General features: G+C 49.6%; 1 protein-coding gene across 4 annotated transcripts in view; it reads right to left on the reverse strand.

Annotated features, from left to right (window-relative positions):
• Positions 1-19,869, reverse strand: part of RYR3 (ryanodine receptor 3) — a 2,047,168-nt gene that overhangs the window by 1,492,628 nt on the left and 534,671 nt on the right. For all 4 annotated transcript variants that reach the window (XM_085627314.1, XM_085627313.1, XM_085627312.1 and 1 more), the window contains one exon: positions 18,910-19,022. In XM_085627314.1, the coding sequence (XP_085483440.1) occupies positions 18,910-19,022 (113 nt within the window). The remainder of the gene's footprint in view (positions 1-18,909; positions 19,023-19,869) is intronic.

Here is a 19,869-nt window from a genome sequence, read left to right on the forward strand (position 1 = left end):
GCCCAGGTAATGTATCCTCTGAGTTCGATTGAGGATGGATTTTTTAAAATTGACGTGCAGACCTAACTGATGTAGTAGCTGAATGCAGCAAGCGAGGTGTTTCTGCAGAAGAGTTGGAGACGCACTCTTGATTAACCAATCGTCTAGGTAAGGGTAGACGAAGATTTTCTTCTTCCTCAAGAACGCAGCTACTACAGCCATGCACTTCGAGAATTTGCGAGGGGCCGACTTCAGCCCGAAAGGCAGGACCGTGAACTGGAAGTGGTCTGACTGAATCTGAAATCTTAGAAACTTCCAATGCCTTCGAGAGATTGGAATGTGGAAATAGGCATCTTGAAGATCTACAGAACACATCCAATCCCCTTGATGTAAGTGCGGGATTATTTGGTGTAGAGCCAGCATTCTGAACCTCTCTCTCAGAATGAACTTGTTGAGAAGCCTGGAATCTAATATAGGCCTGAACTCCTTTCTTTGGGACCAAGAAGTATCAGGAATAGATTCCCTGTCGACGTTGGTGCCATGGAACTTCCTCGGTGGCCTCCTTTAGGAATAGAGCGGATACCTCCTCTCTCAGAAGATTTATGTTATGGATTACAGTTTTTCGAGGAGGAACAGAAAGTGGAGGGGCCTTGAATCTGATGGAGTACCCACTCCTCACAATATTGAGAACCCACTTGTCTAGTGTTATTTTGGTCCACTCTTCCAAGTGAAACCGGATACTTCCCCCCACAGGAGTGGTTAACTGAGCTAGGGGAATCAAGCACTCACTGCTTCTGTTGTTGCTTGGCAGCAGGTGTGGACTGTCTGGAGCCTCCTCCTCGTCCTCCATCAGGACAACGCTGGTTTGAATGGAATCTTCCCTAATGTTGCTGGGGGGACCACTGAGGGGTTTGAACCCTCTGTTGGTATTGTCGTCGGTCATAGGGACGGTAGCGTCGTCTGAAGTCTTTCCTCTTCTCCAGAGCAACCGCCTTCACTGTGTCTAGTTCGGTCTTCATTCTAGACATTTCGTCATCAGCATGAACGCCGAAGAGCGATGTCCCATTGAATGGGAGATTGAGGATTCGATGTTGGGCCTCTGGCTTCAAACCCGTCAGTCTCAGCCAGGAAGAGCGACGGGCACAGATCCCATGTGAATACCCATGGGCAGCGAGATCAGAGGCATCCGCTGCCTCACAGATGACCTGGATGGCCACCAGTCCCCTTCCTGGAGGATCTCCTGGAAGTCCTGCCTGTCTTCCTTCGGTAGCTTCTCTGTGAAGCGTGAGAGAGTCCCACACAGAACGGTCATATCGACCCAGTAATGCTGAGGCGCTGGCTACTTTCATAAAGGATGCTGATGTATTACACATCCTCTTGCCGATGGAGTCCATGGCCTTACTGTCTTTATACGGAGGTACCACAGATGGTGCTGCCCCTTTTTGGTTCTTCCGTCCTGCTGACATGATGGCAGAGTCAGGAGGAGGGTCAGCTCTCAGAAAAAGCGGGTCCTGCTCAGGAGCCTTGTATTTCTTGGTGATCCGCGACGGGGCTGCTCCCACCGACGCTGGAGTCAGGAATTTCTGAAGAGCAGTCTCTAGCAGTAATGGCACAAGGGGAAGAAGAGGTCTAGATGAAGACCTATGATGAAGCGTCTTGAAGATGACTGATGTGGAAGGGGCAGAGTCAGGACTCTCGATATTAAGTTTTGCAGCCCCCCTACACAAGACCCCGTTGAAGGCCACAATGTCATCAATGGGCGATAACCTACTCGGTGGTGACGAAGAGAGAGTTGGAGAGTAGTCTGCTTTTGAAGGCCTGGAGTCTGAGGACCACAAAGAAGATCTGTGGCTTTGTCTTCTAGGAGAGCGGCGGCGAGTTCTTCAAGGCCGACTCCTAGGAGATCTTGACCTGCGCCTTCTCAAAGTCGGTGACCTTTGAGGTGTGGCGCGTTGCTCACGTCCCCCAGACGATTGTATGATCGGAGACCTTGACCTGCTAGGAGTGTGAGCCGGCCTAGATATTCTCTGAATCTTCCACTCTCTTATGCTCCCCAGCCATCTAAAAGAGATGTTAGTTGGAGGGACTGGAACCAGTGGCGAGGTTTCAGGAGTGACCTGCACTATCTGGAGTTCCGGGGAAGAAGAAACACTCCTTCGGTGTCAATTTGTCCCTCGAATTGCCCTAGGTCACTTGGCAGGAGGGGACCTGTGACTGGACTGTGACTGTCAGGTACCCCACAAGACTTAACTTTGCTTGTGAAGCAATTCCGCAGAGACGACAGGAGTGCCCGTCCCAGTACCCACCTGACCCCCTTGGACAGAACCCAACAGGGATGAGATGGACGCAAGGATAGGAGCCAGAAAAGGGGGGTAGAGTTGTGGTGCGTGGAATGGAGCTGGCAGGATGTCTCGAGGACACTGGAAAACAGAACAAGAACCTGATTGGTAAGGAACCCCCGCTGTCGCACCTTTCTTACATTCTCTAAAACACACACAAACTTTATCCTGCCAGGACTCACCAGTGTTTCTGCAGATCACAGTCTCTAACCATTCGCGTAGCCCAACACCGAACAGGATAGTCCAGGAGAATTCCCTGCGATGTTGTCAATAATACGATGTCTTATTGTTAAACACAGTGGCTCTGCATGAGCACCCAGTACACTATTAGCATAGCGCTCCTGCGCGGCCCCAAAGGAACAAATGATGTAGCGCTCCTGCGCTGGCCCCCAAAGAACAAATGATGTAGCGCTCCTGCGCTGGCTTACAAAGAAGAAATGATATAGCGCTCCTGCGCTGGCCCCCAAAGAACAAATGATGTAGCGCTCCTGCGCTGGCCCCCAAAGAACAAATGATGTAGCGCTCCTGCGCTGGCTTACAAAGAACAAATGATATAGCGCTCCTGCGCTGGCCCCCACAGAACAAATGATGTAGCGCTTCTGCGCTGGCCCCCAAAGATAAGTGACGGTGCTTCTGCGCTGGCCCCAAAAGACAAGCGATGGCGCTTCTGCGCTGGCCCCCAAAGACAAGCGATGGCGCATCTGCGCTGGCCCCCAAAGAGAAGCGATGGCGCTTCTGCGCTGGCCCTCAAAGACAAGCGATGGCGCTTCTGCGCTGGCCCCCAAAGACAAGTGATGGCGCTTCTGCGCTGGCCCCCCAAAGCACAAGAGTGTTTGCGCTCCAGCGCGGTCTCCACAGAAACAAGAGTGTTCGCGCTAAGGCGCGGTAGCAAGGAACCCAACAGGTACTCACGGAAACGGAGGGTCACAGGACACTTCTCACTCGGCGTGAGCCTCGGACGAATCTGAAGCACAGAGCCGGCGGGAAACGCGATGTATATGCGTTTCCCCCGGAAGTGCTTCTGTGCCCAGCAGTTGGCTCAGAGGACTAGACCGGGACTCAGCTTCCAACCGGAAGTGAGTATCCCGGCAGAATCGTGTGTGTTTTAGTGACATGTCGGGGAACGGCAACCGCCGCGAACCCGACAGAACCCCCTCCCAAAACAAGCCACCCCCACCGAACCCCGGATCTCAGAAAGGGCAAGCAGGGCGAGGGCTCAGGGGGTGACTCAGATGAAAAGCACGGACCAGAACGGGAGCATGACGCATGTGGGACAAGGGTTCCCAAGAGCACTCATCCGGACCGTAACCCCTCCAGTCAACCAAGTAGAACAGCTTACCCCGGACACGTCGAGACCCCAAGATGGCCCTGACCTCATACTCAACATGGCCCTCCACCACCACCGGAGGAGGAGGAGAGGGGATGGAAGCACCAGAGCGGACCGCCCGTAGGAGGGAGATGTGGAAGACTGGGTGGATCCGCATGCGCGGAGGTAGCGAGAGCTTCATGGCCACAGGGTTGATCACCTTCACGATGGCAAAGGGACCCACAAAACGAGGCAAAAGTTTCTTGGGACCATGCACGTTGAGGTGTCGAATGGACAGCCACACCCTGTCGCCCAAGCGGTATTCGGGCTCTTTTTGTCTGTGAGCGTCAGCATGTGCCTTGTAGGTGTCTTTTGCTTTGGCCAACTCAAACCGCGCCTGCTGCCAGAGTCTGTGCAGGGACTCATGATAGGCACGCACCGTTGGCAACTGGCTGTCCCGGGGTATCTCCCAAGGAGAGGTGCGAGGGTGACGACCGTGGAGACAAAAGAAGGGAGACATGCCAATGGCCGAATGCTTGCTGTTGTTGTACGCGAATTCTGCCAACCATAACACCGCCGACCATTCCTTCTCCACCATCAGAAGCAGACAACGGAGGTACTGTTCCATGGTGTGGTTCGTTCTCTCAGCCTGACCGTCGGTCTGGGGATGGTATGCTGAGGATAAGCGTACGTCCATCTCGAGGATTCTGCACACCTCCTTCCAGAAACGGGACACGAATTGAGAACCCCGGTCCGTTATGACCACCGATGGGATGCCTTGGAGGCGAACCACCTCGTGCACGAAGACCAAAGCCAGATCCTTTGCTGTAGGCAATTTCAACAAGGGTACAAAGTGTGCCATCTTCGATAGGTGGTCCACAATGGTGAGAACCGTGGTGTGTCCGGTCTTGGTGATGGGGAGATCCACCACGAAATCCATGGAGATGGTGTGTCAGGGAAAAGGCGGCACGGGTATGGAACGCAGTAGACCAACAGAGGGTTCAGACCTGTTCTTCCCTAAAAGGCAAACGGTACAGTTCGTTACGTGGGTTCTTGTGTCGGACACCAGAGTTGGCCAATAAAACTGTCTTTGTACGAGTTCAAGTGTCTTGTGATAACCGGGGTGGCCAGAGAGGACATGATCATGGCACATACGGATTGCTCTTTGTTGGCTGGGTGCTCCAGGTAAGTACAACCGTTCTCCTTTGAACAGTAATCCGTCCACATGAGTCGCCCCTTCGTGTTCCGTAGCCAGGCCTACCGGATCGGACTGCTCCATATCATGCCTCACTAGAGTTAGGAAATCCGAGGACGCAACCACCCCCTGAAAGTGTTTCTCCGATATTATGGGACTCGGCTCGGTAGTTTCGGCATTCCCGTCACGGTCGTCTAGCCGTGAAAGGGCATCTGCTTTAGCGTTGTCCTTTCCGGGTCGGAACGTGATCACAAAGTTATATTCATTGAAGAATAAGGTCCATCGCAACTGTCGGGCTGTGAGGGCACGGGCTGAACGTAGAAACTGGAGGTTCCGGTGGTCCGTGTAGATGGTCACCGTGTGTTTGGCGTCTTTCAGGAAGTGTCGCCATTCCTCGAATGCTGTTTTGATTGCTAAAAGCTCCCGGTCAGACACAGTGTAGTTGCGTTCTGCAGGTTGTAGCTTCTTGGAATAGAAGGCCACCGGATGCAGTTGTCCTGTGGTGGTGCTTCGTTGGGATAACACGCCCCCTATAGCTTCCTTCGAGGCGTCTGCTTCTACTATGAAGGGCTGCTCGGTATCAGGATGCACCTGCACGGGGGCGATGGTGAATCGTCTTTTTAGTTCTTGAAAAGCGTTTTCAGCGTTCTGATCCCATCCAAAACGCACTTCTTTTCGTAGCAAGCGTGTTATAGGTGCCACCAGTGCTGAGAAGTCTGTGATGAATCTACGGTAGTAGTTGGCGAAACCTATGAACCGCTGGACTCCCTTTACTGATTCTGGAGAAGGCCAAGTCAAGATGGCTTCTACTTTCTTGTTGTGCATGTGTACGCCTGCCGGAGTGATGATGTGCCCCAGGAACTCAACAGAGGTGACGTGAAAAACACTCTTCTCCAGTTTGACGTATAAACGATGTTTACCTAGCTGTTGGAGGACAGCACGCACGTGCTGCACATGTTCTGTGATGGTTTGAGAATATATCAGAATATCGTCTATATAGACAATACAGAAGACGTCTATGAAGTCCCTCAACACCTCGTCTATGAAGTACTGGAACGCTGCGGGGGCATAACAGAGTCCGAAAGGCATAACCTGGTATTCGAACAGACCAAACTTCGTCCTGAAGGCGGTCTTCCATTCGTCCCCTTTCCGGACTCTGATGAGATGGTAAGCACCCCGCAGGTCGAGCTTAGTGTACACTGAGGCATTTTTCACTTGATCCAGGAGGTTGGAGATCAACGGTAGAGGGTACCGGTTTTTTATGGTGATGGCGTTCATTGCCCGAAAGTCAATACATGTCCTCAGATCGCCTTCCTTCTTCGATACGAAAAAAAGAAGAGAGGAAACCGGAGACCTAGAATGGCGAATAAAACCGTTGTCCAAATACTCATCCAAGTAGGATCGAAGGTGGATGTTCTCTTTCTCTGTGAGAGAATATATTCTGCTGCATGGCAGCGTGGAGCCAGGGATCAGATCTATTCGGCAGTCGAACGACCGATGAGGAGGCAGAGTATTGGCCCCTTTCTTATCGAACACCTCCGCTAGGTCCTGATACTCCTCTGGTATGGTTGCTTGGAAAACCATCCCCATGCCATCTACTGGTAGTGACCGAGCCTGTATGGAGCGAGCCCCCCTGGGATTATCCTTCGTATAACAAGTTGCACAGCAGTATTCTGAATCCAGGTGTATTAATCTAGCCACCCAATCAATTCGGGGATTGTGCTTCACCAGCCATGGCAACCCCAGTATAACCTTGAATTGAGGGGCGTCAATGATATCGAAACTGATAACCTCAGCATGCTGGTTGGCAAAGGTCATTGTCATGTTCTCAGTTTGATGCCTGATAGGGCCGGAAGTCAAGTCCGTTCCATCAACAGCCTTGACCGTTTCGGGTTGCTCCTTTGACACTGTGGTTATGCCCAAGGTACGTAAAAAACCGGTGTCAATAAAGCTGCCTGTCGCACCGGAATCCAGCATGGCGGTTACCAACCAGGTTCTGCCCGCCTGGTTCTGCAAGGACACTTCCATTCCTACGTGATGGCTGCCGTCAAAAACTGCAGGGATCGCTGAGGCGTGATACGAAGAACCCAGAGGACGGATCCCCTTGTCTACTGGGTTGTCTCGTTTCCCATCTGCTTGCCTTTTGTGATGGGTAACGCAAACGGCCTTCTGCCCCTTGGTTTAGAGGGTTTCACCGGACATTCCCTGACGAAGTGTCCGCTCTTCCCACAATACAGACATTCGTTTTGCTTCCTCCTTCTTTCTCTCTCTTGACTGGTCAATGGCCCTCTTATACCCCCGATCTGCATGGGTTCGGACATCTCGCCTTGAGGAGGGGACTCTTCTTTGGCTTTTTCGGCGCTTTTGTCTCCAATGGGCAAGAAACGGTTGTCGCTGTTCTTCCCTTTCTCGGTCTTTCGTTCCTGTAGTCGGAAGTTCATCTTCACCACTAAGTCGATGAAAGGACCTATTTCCTCAGGTGGGTTGGGCAACTGTGAGATTAGATCCTTCAGGTCATCACGCAGGCCTCGATAGAATACTGACACCTTCTTATCTTCTGGCCAATTGGCCTCGATGACAAGCCTGCTGAATCTGGTGATGTAATGGAGAAGGGTCTTGGCTGCCTTGCTTTAGGTTAAGCAACTCGTTGTCTGCGGCCTGCACAAAGGTGTGACGAGCGAACATACGCCGCATGGCTTCCTTGAATGTCGGCAAGTGGTGGAGCATGGGATCGTCGTTTTCCACAAAAGAAATGGACCACTGAGCGGCGTCTCCACCCATGTATGATAAGATGTATGCGACCTTGGATGCGTCATCGGGAAAAGCCGCGTTTCTGGCCAAGAAATGCAGGTGGCATTGGTGGATGAAGATCCCATACTTGGTGCTGTCGCCGTAGAAATGTTCAGGTGGTGCCAGTTGTACAGGATGGGGTGTGACGACTTGTATGGCAGTGCTCGGATCGGTGGCAGTGGAAGGCCCCCCAAAGGTGAACGTAGGCGGTCGCAATACCCCTCCATGTATGCCTCTGGAACTAGGGGTGGTTCCCCAAGGACTGGTAACCCCGGATGCCATTTGCCCCTGTAGGGTAGTTATATCATGGCGTAGATTGAGGTTCTCTGCTTGCATGGCAGCCAGCATGACTGCTATATCTTGCAAGGTAACCTCTGGGTCGCTCATGTCGTCTGGGTGGAATAGTAAACGTGGGCTTCAGATTCTGTCAGGTACCCCACAAGACTTACCTTTGCTTGTGAAGCAATTCCGCAGAGACGACAGGAGCGCCCGTCCCAGTACCCACCTGACCCCCTTGGACAGAACCCAACAGGGATGAGATGGACGCAAGGATAGGAGCCAGAAAAGGGGGGTAGAGTTGTGGTGCGTGGAATGGAGCTGGCAGGATGTCTCGAGGACACTGGAAAACAGAACAAGAACCTGATTGGTAAGGAACCCCCGCTGTCGCACCTTTCTTACATTCTCTAAAACACACACAAACTTTATCCTGCCAGGACTCACCAGTGTTTCTGCAGATCACAGTCTCTAACCATTCGCGTAGCCCAACACCGAACAGGATAGTCCAGGAGAATTCCCTGCGATGTTGTCAATAATACGATGTCTTATTGTTAAACACGGTGCCTCTGCATGAGCACCCAGTACACTATTAGCATAGCGCTCCTGCGCGGCCCCAAAGGAACAAATGATGTAGCGCTCCTGCGCTGGCCCCCAAAGAACAAATGATGTAGCGCTCCTGCGCTGGCTTACAAAGAAGAAATGATATAGCGCTCCTGCGCTGGCCCCCAAAGAACAAATGATGTAGCGCTCCTGCACTGGCCCCCAAAGAACAAATGATGTAGCGCTCCTGCGCTGGCTTACAAAGAACAAATGATATAGCGCTCTTGCGCTGGCCCCATAAGAACAAATGATGTAGCGCTCCTGCGCTGGCCCCCAAATATAAGTGACGGCGCTTCTGCGCTGGCCCCCAAAGACAAGCGATGGCGCTTCTGCGCTGGCCCCCAAAGACAAGCGATGGCGCATCTGCGCTGGCCCCCAAAGACAAGCGATGGCGCTTCTGCGCTGGCCCCCAAAGACAAGCGATGGCGCTTCTGCGCTGGCCCCCCAAAGAACAAGAGTGTTTGCGCTCCAGCGCGGTCTCCACAGAAACAAGAGTGTTCGCGGTAAGGCGCGGTAGCAAGGAACCCAACAGGTACTCACGGAAACGGAGGGTCACAGGACACTTCTCACTCGGCGTGAGCCTCGGACAAATCTGAAGCACAGAGCCGGCGGGAAACGCGATGTATATGTGTTTCCCCCGGAAGTGCTTCTGTGCCCAGCAGTTGGCTCCGAGGACTAGACCGGGACTCAGCTTCCAACCGGAAGTGAGTATCCCGGCAGAATCGTGTGTGTTTTAGTGACATGTCGGGGAACGGCAACCGCCGCGAACCCGACAGAGACTTCCTCGACGTCGATCTCCTCAACATCGATCTGGACCGCGATGTTCTTCGTGGTGAACATCTAGACCCCGAGGGCGATCTTGACATTGACCTCCTCGGTGACAGATGCTTCGACGCAGAGTGCCTCAACGGTGACTTTCTCGTAGGCGACGTCGACCTCCTTAACAGCGATCGCCTGCTATGACGCACAGTTGGAGAATGACTGCGTCTTACCGGCGTCGAGCCCCTCGGTGTCCGACTCGACGTCGATGTTTGTGCTACTCTCGACGTTGGTGGTGTCTTCGATGTCACCACATCACCACAGGTCCTCTCAGAGGCGGGCTGTCCTGTCGATGTTGATACGTCGACGTTTAGCGACTGCCTCCCGCCGTTGTAGGTGAGTCAGAAGGATAAGTTAATTTACCTGCAATCCTAGTTCTCTTCCAGGGGTATCCTCATCAAAGTCATAAGCAGTGAATATTCCCGCCCAGGTGCGGGGACCCCGGAAATAATAAAAATTATATATGAAAAACATATACACAGCCCTATATATATATATATATACATATATATATATTTTCCCATATCAATGCAGCTCCCATCTAGGAGGCAAAACAATGTAATTAGACACATAAAAACTGTATTTGCCAATATATATAACAACACGAGAGGGCAAGTAGCACTTGAACTCTGTTTTTTAATGAGCAAAGTACTCATAAAAAGCAAATTGCAAATAAAGTAGACATTGTTAGCCTACAGGCTCCATTGTTAACCAATAGCATAGAAAATGAAAGCATTTTCAACAAAAACAGGCACCGTGCCTTTAAGGCAGCCAAGACCCCCAGCTTTTCATCATGCCTCAGGGGTGACAGTTAGGTCAGTTGTTCTTTGCGTAATCCTGAAGAACAGGGCACAAAGATCTCTTCTAACAATGAAGAAAAATCTAATTTGCCTGGTGAGATGGGTGGGTTGCTTATGACTTTGATGAGGATACCCCTGGAAGAGAACTAGGATTACAGGTAAGTAACTTATCCTTCTCTTCCAGGGGATCCTCATCAATAGTCATAAGCTCTGAATAGAATAGCAAGCCCATCTTCCACCTTCAGGCAAATGAGAGAGAGAATAACCCAACATATAATAACAGTCGTAATCAACTGCTAAACAAATTCCTCAAGGAGGCCTGGCCTACTTGGGTATCTGTTCTGGTGTCTGAATCTAGACAGTAGTGCCTCCTAAAGGTATGGACAGACTTCCTTAGTCGCCGCCTTACAGATTTCAGATAAGGGCACGTTATGCAGTAGTAGCTGCTTTTCCTCTGGTAGAGTGTGCCTTGAGATTAAACCCAAGGGGCCTCTACGCTAGATGATAGGCAAGCTTGATACATGAAACTATCCATCTAGAGATGGACCTCTTTGAAGCTGCACAACCTGTCCTGATCGACCCATAGTTAACAAATAGTTGATCAGTTTTTCTCGTGGACTTGGACCTATCCAGATAGAACTTTAAAACTCTTTTCAAGTCCAAAGAGTGCAAAGCCCTCTCAGCTGGAGTGGAGGTATTAGGAAAAAAAGTGGGCAGAGATATAGACTGATTTACATTAAAATCTGACACCACTTTAGGGAGGAAAGAGGGGTGCGTCCTCAATACGACCCTATTCAGATGAAAGACTGTATAAGGCTCCTTAGAGCAGAGAGCCTGTATTTCGCTCACTCTGCAAGCTGACGTGATCGCTACCAAGAAAGACGCCTTCCAAGAAAGGTGTTGTAAGGTTGCTTTGTGTATGGGTTCGAAAGGCGGACCCATCAATTTTGATAGCACCAGGTTTAGCTCCCAGGGTGGAGAAGGAGGCCGGAGTGGAGGGTAAACTTTCTTTAATCCTTGTAAAAAGTCTTTAACAACCTGTAATTGAAAAAAGGAAGGTTGAGCAGGTGAACGTCTATATGCAGTGATAGCTGCTAAGTGCACCTTAATGGAAGGAAACTTCAAACCTGCCTTTGCCAGATAGAGAAGGTAAGGAAGGATGACCTCTTCCTGCCCTTTGGTTGGGTTACAATTGTTTTGAACACACCACATATAAAAACGCTTCCACTTGCACGCATACGAGTGCCTTGTGGCAGCCCTTCTTGCTTCTTTCAAGATGGACATGCAGTCCAGTGACAGTCCTAAGTGGCCATACTGGAGGACCTCAGGAGCCATGCTGCCAAGTTCAGTGAGGGAAGGTTGGGGTGATGAATCCTCCCGTTTTATCTTGGATAGCAGGTCCGGCCTGCACAGCAGCTTCCTGTTAGGACACTGCGACAAATGTAGAAGGTCTGGGTACCACCATTGCCTCGGTCAGTCCGGGGCAATTAGTATCATCCTTGTGCTTGAATGAGACAGTTTCGTCACCACCTTCGGGATGAGAGGGAGGGGTGGAAGAGCGTACACAAATGCCCCTGACTAGTCTATCAAAAGGGCATTCCCCTTCGATCCTGGTCCGTAAAACCTTGAGGCGAAGTTTTGGCATTTCGTATTTTCTTCTTCCGCGAAGAGGTCAATGGTGGGAAGACCCCACACTTAGAAAATGACTTCTAGGACCTCATCGTTGAGAACCCAGTCTTCTCTGTCCTCGAAGTGACGACTGAGAGCGTCTGCTCTCACGTTCTGCTCTCCCGGCAGGTGGACTGCTGTGACCGATACATTTTGTGCCAGGAGCCAATGCCAGAGCGCTTGCGCTTCCAATGACAGTGTGCGTGAGTGCGTTCCCCCCTGTTTGTTCAGGTAGTACATGGTGGTGGTATTGTCCGTCTGTACTAAGATCGAATTTTCCTGAATCGAGGGAAGGAAAGCCTTGAGGGCTAGGAGAACGGCCCTCGGCTCTAGCATGTTCCCCCCTGTTTGTTCAGGTAGTACATGGTGGTGGTATTGTCAGTCTGTACTAAGATCGAATTTTCCTGAATCGAGGGAAGGAAAGCCTTTTGGGCTAGGAGCATGGCCCTCGGCTCTAGCATGTTGATGTGGTAGGACCGTTCTTTTGGTGACCATAAACCATGTGGGATCCCCAGCCCTGCAGTGAAGCATCCGTGATCAGTGTGTGAGCAGGCGGAGTTTGATGAAATGGAATTCCGACTTGCAAATTCCCCTCCTTCCTCCACCACAGGATGGAGGCTCTTGCTGCGTTTGAAAGATGTATTTTTTCGTCCCAGCAAGCTGCTTGTTGGTCCCATTTGTCCTCCAGATCCTGCTGAAGAGGACGCATTCGCAGTCTGGCACTGGGATCCAGGAAGATGCATGATGTCATCGACCCAACAGGGAGGCAATCCGACGAACCGGTAGTCTGTTGTCGCACAGAACCAGCTTGCATTTCTGTATGAGAGAACACTGTCTCTCCTCCGAAGGAAACACTTTTCCTACTTCGGAGTCTAGCAGAGCACCTAAGTAATGAATTCTCTGAGTTGGTTGTGAATTCGATTTGTCGAAATTTACATGCAGGCCCAGCCGGTGACAAAGTGCGAGACAGCTTAGGAAATGAGTCCTCACACTGTTTGGAGAGGGGCCTTTCAACAGCCAATCATCTAAGTACGGGTACACAAAGATTCCTCTGCGCCACAGTGCGGCTGCCACTACCGCCATGCACTTCGTGAACACCCGAGGAGCTGACTTAAATCCAAAGGGCAGAACCTTGAACTGGTAATGAGATGATCCCACAAGAAATCTCAGGTATTGTCTGTGATGAACGTGAAAATACACATCTTGCAGATCCAGCGAACACATCCAATCCCCTTGTCTGAGATGTGGATATATTTGAGCCAACATGCAAAACTCCTCCTTTCTGATGGATTGGTTGAGTGTCCGCAGGTCCAGAATGGGTCTGTACTCCGATTTTCGACCCTTCTTCTTTACCAAGAAGTATCTTGAGTAAACTCCTCTCCCTCTCTGAGCAACTGGAACCCTCTTGAGGGCTGACTTTCTGAGAAGGGTGGCCACTTCTTTTTGTAAGAGCTTCCGTTGGTGACACAACGATGGTACTGGTGGAAAGGGAGGACGGTGTCGAAAACGTAGAGAGTACCCATGCTGCAGCATAGCTAGCACCCACCGATCCTTCGTGATGGCTCGCCACTCTTCGAGATGATTTGCAATACTTCCCCCCACTGGAGTGGTGAATAGTGACGGGGGAAGTGGGCACTCATTGTTTTGACTGCGTCTTGGTGGAGTTGTTACCTTGGCGCTGATTGCCTCCTCCCTTGGAGGAACGTCTGCCCCGATACTAATATCGTTGTTGAACCTGCTGATCCTGTTTTTTTTGCCAACGAGTGGTTTGAACCTTCTGTTGGGAGGATCGACGGTTGTAAGGCCTGTATCGTTTGCGGAATTCCTTCCTTTTCTCGAGGCCCACTGCCTTCAGTGTGTCCAGCTCTGTTTTCATGCGGGACATCTCCTCATCAGTGTGAGCCCCGAAGAGAGGAACCAGAGAAGGGAAGGTTCAGGATATGTGCCTGCGCGTCTGGCTTGAGCGCTGTCAGTCTGAGCCAAGATGTTCTTCTGGCGTATATACCATGAGCATAAGCAGGGGCCGAAAGGGTAGCTCCATCCGCCGCAGCGCTGATAACTTGGTTAGACACCAAGCTGCCCTCCTTCAAGATTTCCTCAAAATCTTTGCGGTCCTCCTGCGGCAATTTCTCAGTGAATCTCTGCAGTGAGTTCCACAACGATCTGTCATACCTGCCCAGGAGAGCTGATGCATTGGAGACCTTCAACATGGAGGCAGAAGTGCCACAGACCTTTCTACCCCATGAATCCTGTGCTTTACTCTCCTTGTCTGGCGGTACAGTAGAGGAGGAGGCAACAGCGTGGGTTTTCTTTGCCGAAGCAATTATGACAGAATCTGGAGGAGGATCAGCTCTATGGAAGAGCGGGTCGTCCTCTGGTGAGCAGTACTTTTTAAAGATTCTCGCTGGGGCAGTCTTTACATTCGCCGGAGTGAAAAAAACGACCATTACTGGCTCTATGAGGCCTGGTACTAATGGCAACAAAGGTCTGGATCCTTCTCGCCGGTGTAGAGTCTCAAAAATTAGAGGACTTACTTTGACGAGTCAGCATAGAAATGCCGAGCTTCGCCGCTCCTCTACCCAGAATGTCCTGAAAAGTGTAGATATCATCCACCGGAGAGACCCTCGATGGTGGACTGTCTGTCAGAGTAGGCGAGTAGTCTCTGTGGGACGTCCGAGTGGACAAAGAGGACGGAATTGGAGATCTGTGTGTCCTCCTCCTGCTTCTAGACTTAGACCTCCTACTGCCCGAGCACACAGGTGTGCGACTGTGAGCTCTGTCTCTTGAGAGATGACGTTCTCTATCAACAGCCTCCACCAGACGAGACAAAAAAGCTCTGTGAAGAGGACTTGAATAATGCTGGACCCCTGCTGCTGAGGGTTTGGCCCAGTGATGCAACGGCCTGTACCACCGTGGTGATAGATGAATGGAAGGCGATCTGTGTCTCTCTCGCCCCTCAGGAGACTTTGCAGGAGGAGGGGAGGTCACTTGTTCTTGTGCAGACCTGTTTGGAGACTCTTGGTGTCCCCCCCTGACTCTGGACTGCAGGACGTCGAGATCACCACTTCTGGAGACCTTGACGGTGATCCTTGATGAGAATTGGGCGAGCCAGTTCTAGATGTCGGTGGTGGTGAAGAGGATAAGCTTACTGGAGGCGAGACCTCTTTGGATGGAAGCCTCTACCGTGATCTGGAGCGCCTCTGCATCGATTGCCGCCTCAACGGAGGCGTCTGTCTCAACGTAGACTTCCTCCTCTTGGAAGGGGGACTTAATCTTGCAGCCGAACGTGTTCTCGACGTCGATCGTCTGCCCGTCGTCGACGGAGTGCCTTGCTTGGATGTCTGCCTTCCCTGTTCTGAAAATGGTGTCTCGACGTCGATCGGCAATGGACGGCAGACGACGGAGAATGCTGCCTCGACGTCGAAGATCTTGGACCTGATCTCGACAGAGGTTTCGGCCTCGACGTCGATGGAGTATGATGTCTTGACGTTGACAATTTTTCACCTGGTTGCGGCGGAGAATTCTGCCTCGACTTCAAAGGAAGTATCCTGTGCCTCGACGACGTAGATCTCTAAATCAATCTTGTCGTAGATATGCCTCTCGACGTCGATCACTGATGATGGGGCGGCGATGGAGGGATGTGTCTCGGCGCCGAACGCTGCGGTGACGACGGAGTAATATGACTCAACGTCGATCGCCGATGATGCGACGACGGGGTGATGTGCCTCGACGTCGATTGCCCACCCAGATCTGATGGAGACTTGTCTCTCGACGTTGAAAGCCGCCTGGTTGATGTCGACGGAGGACCGGTTACCTTCACCGGCGATAATTTCGTTGTCGATGATCGATGATGCGCCTGCATCATTGAAGTCTTCGACGCTGATTTCTTTGTCGTCGGTGGCTTCGACGTCGTTCCCGATGTCGATGGAGAACAGGTCGTGACTTTTCCTCTTGACGTCGGCCGAGTTCTCTTCTTCTTTTGCTGCCTCACAGGAGACCTACCTCTTTCAGAGAGGCCAGAAAGACGATTCCTCTCCCTTTCCTTTAAGGTTCTCCTCGATAGCTTCTTACAATGATGGCAATTGTGAGAAGAGTGAGACTCATGGAGGCAGAGAACACACACAGGGTGTGTATCAGATCTGGCCTTCTTCTTGCCACAGGCAGAGCAAGGGTCGAATAAAGAAGGCATTCTGAAGAAAATAAACCGTTTCTGGAACTCAAAAAAGGTGTCCCTTTCACTCTAAGGCAAAAAAAAGGTCGAATGAAGGTAGAGAAACTAGAAGTTTTAGAGATATTTTTTGACTAAAAGACAAAAAAAGGAAGAGCTGAAAATCCAGGGTCCTGACTGAAGGAGCCGGAAAGAACAACTGACCTAACTGTCACCCCTGAGGCATGATGGGAAGCTGGGGGTCATGGCTGCCTTAAAGGCACGTGCCAGTTTTTGTTGAAAATGCTTTCATTTTCTATGCTATTGGTTTACAATGCAACCTGTAGGCTAACAATGTCTACTTTATTTGCAATTTGCTTTTTATGAGTACTTTGCTCATTGAAAAACAGAGTTCAAGTGCTACTTGCCCTCTTGTGTTTTTATATATATTGGCAAATACAGTTTTTATATGTGTACTTACATTGTTTAGCCTAGATGGGAGCTGCATTGATATGGGAAAAAATATATATGTAAATATATATAGAGCTGTATATATAGGTTTTTCATATATAATTTGTATTATTTCCGGGGTCCCCGCATGTGGGCGGGAATATTCAGTGCTTATGACTATTGATGAGGAGCCCCTGGAAGAGAACCGGACCGCCTACCAGATGGTGTCGACGTGGCCTGTGATGGGACTTCGTACCTGAAGTCATTTGCTTCTACGGCGAATGGGGCCTCGACGTCGACTTCGATGCTGAAGGAGAGCACAAGGGTACTTTTTACGTCAATCTGTCTCCCGAAGGTGTATGAGACCGGCGTTTTATCTTCTCACCTTTGTCTTTGCGCTCCAACCTTTTCTGAGAGGAGGGCTTCTTCGAGAGATGTTCTTATCGGCAACTTGCTGATTCCTTTCCTCTCTCCTGCATAGCATGCAGTTTGATTTTCTCCCTTTCTCTAAGGGTTCTTCTAGAAAAGTTTCTGCAGTGGTAGCACTCATCTGGTCTGTGAGATGAAGGTAGACAAGCAATACAGACCGAGTGCGGATCTGATTTAGCCATCTTTTTTCCACAGGCTGGGCACCTATTAAATAAGGCCGGCATTTTGACAGAAGAACTTAGCACCCCAAGTACTAAAGATGTCGAGTGAAAGTAAAAACAATTCACTTTAGAACAACAATTAGTGACAGAAAAAACACTAACTGACGAGCACAATGCTCCAGGACCCTCACACATGGAGCCGGAAAAAAGAACTGACCTAACTGTCACCTGTAGGGCATGATGGGAGCCTGGAGATTCCTGAAGGTCTTAAAGGCATGGTGCCAGTTTTTCCAGCTGTTCTGTATGCAGCCTCTCTAGGCTTATCTGCCTCCATGATCTTGCCTTTTTACCTTTGAAAATAAAGGCTGTGTTTTCAAACAAACTGAAAGCAGTTTTTTCTCTGTATCATGAAAATATCATGGTGCATGTTTTCTTTATTATTTCAAATGTAAAACATTTACAATTCAATATTGGCATATTTGAGCCTAGTAATATGGTTTTAGGCTGCATATGTATATATGCATGTGACCTATGTATGTGAGTATTTATGTATATATATATATATATATATATATATATATATATATATATATATATATATATATATATATATATATATATATAGGTATATGCATATAATTTGCTATTGCTCCGGGGTCCCTGCACGTGGGCTATTCAGTGCTTATGACCATTGATGACTTTCCCCTGGAAGAGAAATATGGTCTTATTTCAGTATTACTGCTTTCAAAATGGCGCATTGAAAAATAGTGAATGGAACATCCCTACATTACAAGAGAGTGTATGTCTTTTTAATGTGCTTAAAATGATACTAACATAAGCAATTCGGCTTTTATAAAAAAAATGCGTAAAAAGTGATTGCCCGTGTGAAAACCCTGCTTCCAGGGCACCTCAACATCAACATCAAACCATATGTCGGGATGAGTCCCATATAGTCCAAGCCTTCTCCCCTAGTCCCATGTGCGATCCTTACTAACCTGACACTGATCACCCAGGATCTGATCAGCAGGTCCATCAACCTCAACAATATCAAATGACCTCCGCCAGTAGTCACATAAAGCAGAGGACACAGCTTCTGTGCTGCATTACTCATACATTATTACAGATTTCACGTACCTGTCTGACCCCATCTCGATTCAAACTAACTTTCAATGCACTATTATGAATATGTATCAACTCAATAGAATGTTATCCACCTTAAGTTCCATGTTTGACATGAAGGGTGGTATCAGAGGGTGCTCTAATCATCCCTTCCTGCGTCTTGTGTGATCGGAGGGAATGGTTAACTGGGTTGACTATAGTGAGCCCTCGCACAGCTATAACCATGTCTTGATAGCGCTTTTTAAATGTATTGGGCACTAATGAACTTTACAATTAGATACATGAAAAAAGCACTACTTAAGGCATATGTTCTCCTTTTATTTGTGGCAGAAGGAAGGATGGCTGACTTGGCTTTAAGAGGAGTCAACTCTCAAAGAGAGAGGTGTGGTTCACTGGTTAGAGGCGGCAGATCCGCAAGCAGAGAATCGGCCAGGGACCAGGGTTCAATTCCCGATGCGGCAGGGTCGTGGACCAGGGTCAAAACGGACTCGATAATTCTCGCCTCGGTACCTACTCTAACCAGGAACACACTTGGCAACTCTGGGCATTAGCTTGCCTCATCTCCACAACGGCCCCCCACATTCGCCGGGGATGTCTGGTTTCACCTTGGAGATACCCAGGAGGGACCATCTCACAGGGATAGCCAGGACGGGTTCCCCAGCGGTCTACAGCGCCACGACGCCTCAGGGCAGCAGTGCGCTTTACAAGACACATACATTTACATACATTTTTTCAAAGAGCAAATCCAAAGTAAGGTGGGTATGGGGGAGAAACCAATGGGAAGCAGGAAGGATGGAGCAGACACGACGGTGCTAGGGCTCAGGCACTCACCAGGTATCGTTCAGAGGAAACGCTGACCAGGATGAGGTCATCTCCAATTCGGACCTTCTCTCCTTCAGATCTTTGCTTGGAAGCGGGATGTATCGTCCACCAGCAGGCCTCACCTGGGAGGGTTAAAGAAGTCAAGTTACTAGGGATCTGCTAGTGTACAGGAAAATTGACCGTTTGTTTGCCAGAAACAAACACTCGCCTCAACCCAGCCTCCAAACTCCCTAACCAAGATAGCTAATGCTCTTCAGGCCATCAATGACCTGACTTAGTGTGCAGATAGCAGTAGAATTGTAGGACCACGGACTGATTTGGAGACAGTCTATCGCAAGATTCAGAGACATGGGGAGACTAGATGGGCCCAGCTGTCTATATATGTAGTCAGTAAATAGATGTCTGTGGGATACTTATCTTGTCTTCTACATCTTGTGTTTGTCATATGGCTGACTACTACCAACTCTTCCAACCTTAAAAAGTCTACACAGTTGGTAGCTTAGTGGAGAGGGGCATACACTAGAGCAGAACAACCTACCCTGCCAGCTAAACTTGGTACAAGTGGCTGTTTTCCAGATAATAAAACAAAGCTAATTACTTTCAACAAACGTTCTGCTTTGCACTTCCTAAGATTCTCCCTAGCCTGAAGGAACTTATTTCCTCCCACTTGTCCTTCCTTGTGGTCTCTTTCTCATTTCGGGATCCTTGCAGGTGTGTTAAAGCTTTCAGGGTGGTACGCAAAACAGGTGGTAAGGATCAGTATCCTTTTGATATATTCACTGGGTAAATGAGGAAATTGTCCTTGATGGAATACTTAGTCAGATTTTGTGTATTTCGGTTATTCCTAAAACAAATGCATAATTGTATCTGACAAATCTTCCATAGGGAAGAATAGTCGTGGAGAAAGGGTCTTCAAGCTCCGAAAATACAAACCAGTTGTCAGCTGATTTGTACGGAAGACATCATTTA

This window comes from Triturus cristatus, chromosome 9, assembly GCF_964204655.1.
Source record: "Triturus cristatus chromosome 9, aTriCri1.1, whole genome shotgun sequence".
Lineage (NCBI taxonomy): Eukaryota > Metazoa > Chordata > Amphibia > Caudata > Salamandridae > Triturus > Triturus cristatus.